General features: G+C 41.0%; 1 protein-coding gene across 1 annotated transcript in view; it reads left to right on the forward strand.

The window, feature by feature from the left end:
• The first annotated feature begins 11,226 nt into the window (after positions 1 to 11,226).
• Positions 11,227 to 11,374, forward strand: part of PLK4 (polo like kinase 4) — a 15,508-nt gene continuing 15,360 nt past the window's right edge. The window contains 1 exon segment of the mRNA XM_019615105.2: positions 11,227 to 11,341. Coding sequence (XP_019470650.2) covers positions 11,227 to 11,341 — 115 coding nt within the window.

Here is an 11,374-nt window from a genome sequence, read left to right on the forward strand (position 1 = left end):
ACAAGCTACCTTAGTCCATTCAAGAGAAACTGATTTTGTAAATATGCATCATCTTGGTTCTATAACAAACCATTAGATACCTACTTTGTCTTGCTTTCCTTTGTCACCATGACAGAAAAAAATGCCAAAGAGATCTGCTTGCCTCAAAAATGTGCTGGTAAACATCATTTGTCTTAATATGCTGACCTAAAGCCTTTGTCAATAAGCAAATTAAGCTGGACAAAAGCATAAACTATATCTTTATTCTCAGCAGCGTTTTGTTTTCATGGATAATGTCAATAAACAAATGTTAGAAGCCAAAAGGGCAGATGATAATGTATGAACAGGGAAAAAAAGGAAAAAGGAATTTTTCACACAAGCCAGTATGTTTCATACAACAGGAAGTATGGTAGGCATTACAACCAAGACATCAGCCCTATTGGCAAATCTTAGCAATAGTCTAATTGTTTCCATAATGATACATGCATGATGTCATCCTGGCTCTGGCATTAAATCAGTGGCTAATCTCACAGGTGCTACTACAGAGGCAGGATTTGACTGTGCCACACAGTTACTGATACAGTAACATCACTAAGAGATGCAAAAGATAAGGAGGAAAAAAGCTTACGCTGGCACAAGTGGTGAAATTCCACTGAATAACATCTTTGCCAATGCTACCTAGCATCACAGTTCAGTACGGTGAGCAGAAAGAATACCTGCCCAGCTTTGATGGCATTTATATAAGCAACATGGTAGTCCTGTAAACTAGACTGAGGCATGTTGCTGTAAAGCTGTAACTTCATGGGAGGGTTCAAAGCTGGAATGCCCGTAAGAATTTATTAGGCAGGGAAAAAAAAGCCTTGTGACATATGTAGGTTTTATTCAAACCAGAATAGATCTCATAGCTAGCATTTCAGAAACAATTACTCTTTGCACAAGCTATTTTTTTGTTGTTGTTGTTGTTCAAATACATCACAAAACCCCTCCACCCACACTCCTGAGCCAAGGAAAAAACATGTTGTCAGTTTTACAGATGAGTAAACTGAATCACATGGCTGACAAGTTTGACCTATTTCTTATAGATAGGGATTTAAACAAAACAAATACCGTTTTGAAATAAATGGATTTTTCGCTAGCATAGAAGGGTGAGAAAAGAAAAAGGCCCTCTGCATATTTTTCTGGATCAGTATGGCCGTGGTGCAGTCAGTTATGGCATGGAGCTCTCTTTTTGGTGTGAAACAGACATTGTCCCTGGAGAACTTGCTGTCAGGCAGACAAAGGGGAGTTGCAGCCCGCGCCTCTGCAAACAAGGCATCAATGCTGACTCAGCTCTCAAGAGACCTGTCCAACTCCCAGCCTCACAACTCATACAGTCTGATATCAGTCTGCACGCATTTCCTCTGAACGTACTTTTTAGAAAAATGTCATTCTCAGCAACTGCATGAAATGAAACTGAAGAGGAAAAAAAAATTGATATTGAAAATAATAATAAAAAAGCTCAGGCTGTAAGAAAAAATAGAGACTGTACTGCAGCAATGCTATTGTTTCTCAGCCTTAAGAAATAAAATATCATGGTTACAAACATGCCATGGAAAGTTCTCAAGGAAAACCAGTCTGGTCTCTTGATGGCAGGGCAGAGTATCAGGGAGGAGAACTAAAAGCTCAGTAATTAAAGCTCAGCACAGGCATTTGTTTAAGGACCGAGTTTCAAAGCAAAACCAGCATGTACTCCAACCTCAGTCATGCTGTAAGGATACCCATGCCAATTTTAAACTGCCTTAATTCAAGCAACAAGCCTCAACAGAGGCTCATGAGCCCTGAAATACAAGCCTACTGTCAGATGCTGCTAACGCTGGGCAGGCACTGATGCACAAGTAGTGGTGCAAATGTGAAGCTGTTTGGTCAAATTAGTCCTGAGACTGGAACGTGCAGAAAAAATACAACCTGACAGTATGTGAATTTTACTGGAAAAAAACTCACCAAGATTATTCTTGTTCTCCTTGCTGTTCATTATGAGTAAGGCTGTGTACAACCAAGCTGGTAATGTCACAGAAGAAATGTAGCTTAATGATTTTTGAGAATCTTAGAGCCCAGTCTAGGAATCAAAATTTAACCCTTGTACTAAGCAATGCCCATTTTCAAATTTCAAAGTTCAAATTACATTTGTTTATGTTTAGAGCTGAATGTAATCCACTACTGTTTGTGCCCTTGGAAAGGGATGTCCTATGTTTACTTCTGAAGCTCCATGGTTTAAGCAGGAACTTTCAACAAGTTCTCAGCCAAGACTGCGGACAAAACCTGCATGCATTATATTACTGACCTATTGCTAAAATCCACAGAAATCTAACTCATTTTGTTGCTAATCTCTCTTACTTTAGAGGAAGCTGGGGAGGTTATAGCTAGGTACACCTCTGCAGTTACACAGATGCTGATGGTTGTTTCATCTCCCAGGATTACAGACATGGCCATTGCAGATCATTTACTCACTCAGGACTCTTCTGTGCTTCATGTGATGGTAGGTAACATTTGATGCTTCAGTGGAAAATGTTGATAGCACAAAAAAACACGCTTCATAATACTATTCTGTACGTGTTTCATCCTAAAATTTAGATAAGCTTTACTTACCTCAGGGTAAATCCATTTGTTCTCTTTTGATAAACCAAAACAAACAGAATATTCCAAAAGGCGGTTTAACTCCCCTTTCCCTTTCCTTTTCTTTTCCTTCCTCTTCCCCTTCTCCTCTATTCCCTTCCCCTTCCCCTCCATTCCCATTCCCCCTCCCCCCTTCCTTTTCCCTTCCCTTTCATCCAGGAAGTCTTAAAATAAAAGCTTATCTATACTCAATAGGTTGCATTTTTGCTAATTTGGAAAGACCGTTCAGATAGGAATGAACCATTTGTCATCAAAAACACTGCTTACTATACTCATGTCTTCTTGCATGGATGTATTACTGTGCAGTTGAAAATCCAGTTGTTTTCTATTCGGTGGTCTTTTTGTATCCTATGAAACATGCAAAACCTGCTCACAGGAAGCTCAGTGCACAGGTAAAAGCAATGAGCTGACTTCTGAAAACACATATAAGGACAAATGCTAATTAGAAAAAGGATTAAAAATTACATAAGACAGTATTTACTCTCATGACTATTGTGTAATTCCAAACAGTTTGGAAACATCACTAACAAAGGAATTGTGCCTCAGGGAGCAGTCTACATTTGCAAACAGAACTGGCTGTCAACCCTGGAGCTTACACCCACTGCTGGCAACTGAATATTCAAAAATGTAGACCAAAGAAACCTCTAGTGAGCATCTAAATAAACTAATGTGTAAGGCAACATATCTGGAGGGGGGGAAACAGCATCGTACAAGGATAAAAAACAACAGACTAATGAATCCTCATGTACTAAACCACATTCAGCATATGCTTCAGCCAGTATGTCTATCTGTGGACTCACAACTCCAGTGCAACGAGTTGTCATCTGTTCAAGAGAAAAAATAAACACAAGAGGAAAAGGCTTTCAGAGCTGAAGCCAAGCAGCTGAAGTTCCACCTGTGTGTCAGCTGCAGGCTGGTAGGCACTGGTATGCTCAAGACAAAGAAATTGGAGACTGAAGTCTTTACATGAGAAAAAAAAAAAAAAGCATCTACAATAAAGTAATGCTGCAGTGTTCTCAAGGCATTTTGGCATGCAGAATTAAACACAGATGAAATTCAAAGTGGAACGAGGCGATGAGCATATTCTTGCATTAGCCAGCACTTAGAAAATTGGGGTTCTATTTTCTTTGTGTGGAGTTTTGGTTGGCTTTGCTTTTGTTTTTTGGATTATTTTCTGAAAGATTATCTTCTCAGCTTAAAATCATTCCTCCTTGTCCTATCACTATTCACCCTCGTAAACAGCTGTTCTCCCTCCTGTTTATTATATGCTCCCTTCAAGTATTGCAAGGCCACAGTGAGGTCTCGCCAGATCCTTCTTTTCTTCAAGCTGAGCAAGCCCAACTCCCTCAGCCTGTCTTCGTAGGGAAGGTGCTCCAACCCTCTAATCATCTTAGTGGCTCTCCTCTGGACCCTCTCCAACAGCTCCCTGTCTTTCTGGTATTGGGGACCTCAGACCTGGATGCAGTACTCCAGATGGGGCTTCACGAAGGCAGAGTAGAGAGCGACAATCACCTCCCTGTCCGTGCTGGCCTGGAGCCAGGATACCATTTGCTTTCTGAACTGCAAGAGCACACTGATGGCTCATGTTAAGCTTTTCATCCACCAGGATCCTCAGGTCCTTCTCTGCAGGGCTAAGTGCCTCTAAATACTTTCACTAAAGTTCTGTGACTGTATAATTACAAACTTCAGTTTTAAAAAGTAAGTCCCTCTTCTTGACAGTGGTTGTGATTTGGCTCCCGGCGATGAAGACTCACGGAATTGCACAGAATTATCAAGCTGCTAATGCACACAGGCAGCCTTGCAGCACAAGCCCTGGTTCCTGAACTGCCTTGCCTGCCTTTCTTTGCCTCAACAGTTTGCTGTTGCTGAAATACACTCCTGCACAAGCAGGCTGCTGTTGAGCTCACACCTAGCAGGTCACAGCAATATCTTGTGCATATGCTGCAAAGCTAAGACATAATTCATTCTAACATTCAGAATATAAAGTTAACACATCAAAGCAGTACCTGACAGGGATCCTTTCAGCACCTTCCTGTGCCACACCTTCACTGTCTTTAGAGAGTGAATGACACATTATGTGGTTTATTTCCCTTCCTTCTTCCTTTCACCCGAGTTGAACAAGTTATTTCTAACATTTTCACATACTAAAGCAGTCTACACAAGAGAAATTAAGCAAACTTAAAAAAAAAAAGACCTGAAGTTAACAAAGAACTCATCAAACTTTGTCATGTTTTCTAAAGCTTTTTTCAAAAGCACAGCCATTCTCCCTGTTCGTGGAGAGGTGAGGGATGATGTCTCTGAGTCATTCTTCAAGTGATGTGGACTTTCTTCACTAAGAGTGTCACTGCTAGCAGAACACTGTAAGAGCCAGCAGATGTCCTGTAAATGCAGGGGTCAGCTTGACCACCCCTGTATTACACAAGAAAAAAGCTTTTAAAAGCAATCTTATTCTAAATAAAACAAAGAAACAAACTAACAAACAAACAAATAATATAGTAATATCAGAAAGGAACAGTTTCAACAAAAAACTACTGCAGAGTGCAAAATCTGTACGGAAAAAAAAGCAGATCTGCAGTTTCTGATGAGATTCTGATGATTTTACTGCTGTATTCTTCTCAGTCTGAGAAGACAAGCTGAAACAAAAGCCAACTGTACACATTCATATAAAAACGGACACTTTTCAGGCTAAGTAATCACAATCCCAACTGAAAAGAACTGCCCTTTCTACAAATTTCAACATATGTGTCTCACTGGGGAAACATCTGTCTGGAATGCCATACGGTTTTCATTTACTACTGAAGCTGAGCATTTACACTGGCTCTAAACTTAAGGCAGAACAAAATAAAGAATAAAGGATGGCAATCTTCTGAGATAACAAAATGGAGGAGGCAAAATAAATCTGATACTACTATCTACATTCAAGACCAGGCTGAATGGTGGTGATTTTTATTATAGCAGAAAAGAAATAGAACTAAATGGCATGAAGCCAAAAGTAAGTATACTTGCTTCAGCACAAACCTGTACGTTCAAAGTGGGGGTAATTAACAACTGAGACAACCTAGCTAAAGGCAAGACGCACTGATTGTCATTTGACATGTTTAACATGGAAATGAGATCCCTGGAGAAGCGATTGCAGAGCTGTGGGCCTCCCAGGCAAATGCACTATCACCACTCTTCCTTCTCTTCTGTGTAGAAAAAGATGTCATTTCAGTATTTCTGTTCATAGCAGCTGCAGCAAAGTAACACGGAGAGGTTCCCCCCTTAAACAAATTGGTCCCATTTTACAATAGTATACATCTGGCAAAGGCTGGTAAAAGGTTTGGTATTCAAAGGACAAATATCATTTAATAATTAATCCAAAATCCTAACCCAGTTCTTTGTTGTTGTTGAGTTGATGTTGGGTTGCAGTATGATGATGATGATGTGAGAGAATATATATGCTAGGAATACCAGAGATAAAATAAGGTCAAATCAACGAGGGGACTCAAAACTGAGGTTTAGATATGTCATTGGGTAGGACAAAATTCCCCCAGAGAAAAATCGGATTTAGATAAGATTCAGGAGTTCTTGTGTTACTGGAAGGAGAAATATTACAGAGTGTCAGCGTGAAAGATTTCAGCAAATGAAAGGAAACTGAAGATTAATTGAAGTCCTTGCCATATGTTGGCTGAGCCAGAGTGGGGTGACTGGAACTAGCAGAACTGCCATAAAAAAAAAGCTGTTTACAGAAAATAATTGGAGAACCATTGCTCATGTCTTAGCTCAGCAAAAATACAATTCTCTGATATGAGGATTTTGGAGCCTAAATACGGAGAGGGATTAGAATTACCTTTCATCAAAGTTACAAAATACTGAAAATTGAATTGGCCATCAGTGGCTCTGTCATGAAAACACGAGAAGTGCAACAATGAGATTTAATGACAGCACAAAATTAGAAGCCACCATAAAAACAGCGGGTTGGGTATCATAGATGATGAATCAGATGACCCTCACAATTTCTATAACAGAGACAAAGTGAAATTCTGTTCAGGAACCATTTCCAACAAGCACCAAAGACAAGGCAGCACCACCCTGGCATGCTCTACAGCATAGTCCTCTAATATTACCTTTGCAAGCCTTGAGCACATATGCATTTCAACTTCACATTACATCAAACGTGTCTATATCATCATTCCAGAAAAACACAGCTCACTGTGTAGCAGCTCACTGAACATTTTCTAGAGCTTCAGAAACAATCAAAGTCAATGACAAATGTGATGGAGATTTCAATATTTGTGAAAGAGAATGAAAGAGAAGGGAGCAGCTAACATAGGCTGTCTCCAAATCATTCCCTTTCTTGAAGTTTGGCAAGCCTGGCACCTTGAGCAGTCTAGCCGTGATACACCCAAAAAACTAAACCCAGCATATTCATAAGGTGCATTCCCATAGCTGATGATCTGTTACAGCTCAGCAAAACTTCAAAAGCAAATACTCCAGTGAAAGTTATCTTCTGAGCCCCTCTGTGTCTCGTGGCCTACTTTCAGAGAGAAGCACCTCTAGGGTAAACAGCCTAAATGTCCAGGGAGTTGTGGAGCAACCACTCCTATTGATGTCCATTACCCTTACCACCAGGTCCTAAAATCTGGCATGAGCTGAACTCTGGTAGGTACAAGTTTATGTTCTCTGTTTGTTACCAGTTAAACATTCAAAAGGGGAATGGCAATACTGGGCAGCCTACACAGGTAGCTCTGTTTTGAGAGAAAAGGTGGCTAGACTCATCAAGCTAATTGTTGAACAGCAGATCATGATGGAATGTAGAGCCTGAGAATGTGCTCTGGTAGTAGAAGGGTGAAAAAGTCATTGTTTTCCACTGAATGATTTACACAGCATGGCAGAAGAGGACAGAACGTACACTGCCACAGTGATAAATTCCAGAGCTGGACACAACTTTCTGCTGTACTGCAGCAGACTCAGTGAGCACACATCTGCCAGACAGGAGATCCCTTTCAGAGATCTGACCATAGCCACTCCTGTGTACCCATCTTCACTGAGTTGCTCCTGCATGGTTAAAGAAAGGAAGGCACTTTCAAAAGCAGCTCATTACTTGCACATCCTACTCCTCCCACATGTACTCACACTCCTGGGTGTAAGCAGCATGGCTTGGGTGAAGTATACATTGCAGCAGCTCCTCTCTCCCAGTGAGCTTGCTGCTCTGTATAGTTTCAAAACACAGATGTGTTACAGCTCTACAGGCTATACAACCGTCATCTCTGTTTCATCAGTCCCCAGTGAGGCACCAGTGCCTGATCCAGCTGGGTTTGGTAGAACCTTTGCCTACTCAGCATGCATGGATGGGAGCATCCACACCAGCTCTGGTGTCCTGGGCAAAGTGGGTAGCGGTCTGCACTGCTGGCTGGGGGATACATCTCAGACCTGAGCCCATGCCTCCTAACTTTTGGTCTGGTCATTGTCACCCTAATGGGTAGATGAGGGGTTAAAGGGCATTTATTCACACAACGTGGGCTGTGACACACCATTAACCCCAGGACCTGAGAAAGGTTTGAGGCTCTTTCAAGTTACTAGCACAGATGCCTCCAGCAGGCACAGGGAAGAGTTACAGAAGCTGAGTTACGCCTGGGCAAGAACAAACAAGCTTAAACTGACTGCAGATGGATATAGAGAAGAACATTTTAAACCTTCAGAACTGTGAGTTCCAAAAGAGCCTTTCAACAATTGCAAGACTTCATATTTTTAAGATGAAAAACTGTCAGTTTTTGAACCAGACCAGAATAGGCTGCCACAGCTTAACTGTATGATCCTGAAGACTCATTGCAGCATAATGTATAAACACAGTGAGTGAAAATCAGTGAATAGGAAGAATTGTTGTAACTTAACAATTTCTAAAATGCTGAAATTACAAAGACACATGCAAAGCAGCATTAATTCGCTTGGCGAAAGAGATCAAGTCTTGGCAACAGCATTGCAAGGGGCAGAGGGGACGAAATCATTTATGAATGCGTAGATTCCCTCATTCAAACATTACCTTCTCTTGGAGCATGCTGGAGGCTTCTGGAATACCACAACTTAATTCTTTTGAAATTCTCTAACTACTCTTTGCTTTTGGTTCCTATGACAAAAGTGACCCACTGCAGTCAAGGTTTAGTGGGATATGTTTGCTGAAGCACTGTGCTGTACAAAACAATGTGCCAAATTCAATTTGAAAATAGCAAATAGGGTGAAGTTCCATCATAAAAGAAAAAATCCTTTTAAGAATTGATATTTTGTGCTGATTGATTCTCAGTTTAATGTTACTGAAAGAGGAAAGTGTAAAACAATGTTTTTTTATTTGTCTGTTTGCTTTATATATAGAGAGAGAGAGTCCTGATTGGAAAATAAAAGCCACAGCTTATGGATCATTACATGCTTTCAATTCATCATTTACTCAGGATATACCAAGAACGTTGTTGAAAACATTATTAGCTGCTATACTAGCAGATATATCTCCTTCCTGCACCTGTCAAAAGCAGCAGTGAAAAATAAATATGTATGTATCAAATCTGTGAATCTATCAGTGTCATGAACGTGCTTGCCAAGACACAAGCAAAGCTGCAGAACAACTAACAATGACAGATTATCATTTGCAAACTATAACTTAATGCCCTGTGGTCAAGCACTCTGAAAGTATTCCCAGTGTGGATTCACAACACATTTATTTAATTCTTACCTATATGGACTTCACAAGTGTATTCATATATCCTTTAACACACCTTTACAAATGCACTGACTGCTTAGAAGTTATTATTTCCTATATAAATAAAAAACTAAAGTCAAACCAAAAAGCAAATTTTAATCAATGAAGTTAACATGAAAAAAGTCTGCTAAAATAAAAAGTTAGTTCATGGTCCAATCCAGCAAAATCTTGTGTATTCCTAATGTCAGAAATAAATACAGAAATAGACTCAATTTTATCAACTTCAATTCTTACTATGAAATTCATCACAGTAAACTGTAATTGCTGACTATTTACAATCTAAACTAGCACATGGATATAGGACTACATCATGTACACAGTGTTAGCTATGGATGAGTACTGGAACCAATGGTCAGAACAAGATAATTACCCTCCCAAAAAGTAACCTTGGATCATGCTGTTTGCATGATATACAACACTTTTTTGAGTACACCTGATTACAGTGTAAAACAGAAAAGGCCTGAGCCATAAAACCCTTTGTCTTTTTTTTCCATCTTTTTTTCATGACAGTGAGCACATTCTAACTCATCTACAACAAAGAGCAAATTACAAGACTGTATTGAGAATAGAACAGTCCATCAGTCTACAAAACACTCTACACGTACATTTGTGTAAGTACTGACACTGCACCTCTGCCATTTTGTTCAAGGTCAAAGTTGATTTACCTCATTAGTGATAGACCCAGATGAATTTCAATAGCAAGGCAATTATCGTTACTCATAGAATTAGACTGTGCCCTGAAGCACATACGCTTCTCCAGATATTAATATTAAAAGGCATTATCTCTATCTACAGACAATGTCTTTTGCATGATCATGCAAACTTTGAATGCTGTTAATTAGCTGTGTAGCTGGCCCAAATATCAGTATGCATTGGTCATACTTTTGACACATGAACTCACTCACACAACTTTACTCATCACTATTCAAACTAAAATTCTACCAGTGAAGCTCAACTGAAAGTCCCACTTTTGCTGATGTTCCGAACTAATTATTCAAACCACTGATGATGTTTAATAGCACACAGCTCCACAGACTAATCCATTTAGTCAGCCACACAGTTTCCTTTTTAAGGACTGTCAGCAACTGAAACATAACACTTACCCACAATGATCAGGGACCCATTTTACAGCCATTAAGGAGGGGATGATTCCATACAACTTGCAGAGCAGCCTCCTAGAAGGTGCAGCATGCAAAATGCTGTATTTTATTCCAGTGATGAAAGCTGGCAGGCAGCAAAAACTGTCAAGACTTACAGTCAGCAAGTTGGCAAAGACTAGAAAAGGTGGAATGCCACATCAGTGTATCTGCATGTCCAGAGAAGGGCAACGAAGCCAGTGAGGGGTCTGGAGCACAAGTCTTATGAGGAGAAGCTGAGGGAACTGGAATCATTCTGTCTGGAGAAGTGTCTTGGGGAAACCTTATTGCTTTCTACAACTCCCTGAAAGCAGGTTCTCGCAAGGCGCAGGTCAGCCTCTTCTCCCAGGTAACAGCAGTAGGGTGAGAAGTAATGGCCTTGAAATGCACCAGGAGAGGTTCAGGTTGGAGATTTGGAAATGTTCTTCTCAGAAAGCACGGCGATGCATTGCCACGGGCTGCCCAGGGAGATGGTGGAGTTGGAGTCACTATGCCTGGAGGCGTTCAAAAGCTGTGTGGATGTGGTACTGAGAGACGCGGATTGGCGGGCACAGGACGATAAGTTGGTGGTTGGACTAGTTGGTACTTTTCAACCGTAACGGTTCTACGATCTAGGACACTGTATGCGGAGGGCAGCCAGCTGTACGCACGGGACCTTCCTCAGCAGGGTTATGTTTACCTCAGCGCTTCCTAAGGGTCGACAGGGAACGGGTGTGCGAGTCTCTGCGCATGCGCAAGACTAATCTTCCCCCCCGCTCCTCCAAATTGAACGATGGCGCCACAGGCCGTTCCGCGCGACGCGATTGCGTCAGACGCAGGCTCGACGCGGGGCGGGGCCGGAGCGGTAACGGCGCGATTTTTCAAAATGGAGGCGCAG

This window comes from Meleagris gallopavo, chromosome 4 (assembly GCF_000146605.3).
Source record: "Meleagris gallopavo isolate NT-WF06-2002-E0010 breed Aviagen turkey brand Nicholas breeding stock chromosome 4, Turkey_5.1, whole genome shotgun sequence".
Lineage (NCBI taxonomy): Eukaryota > Metazoa > Chordata > Aves > Galliformes > Phasianidae > Meleagris > Meleagris gallopavo.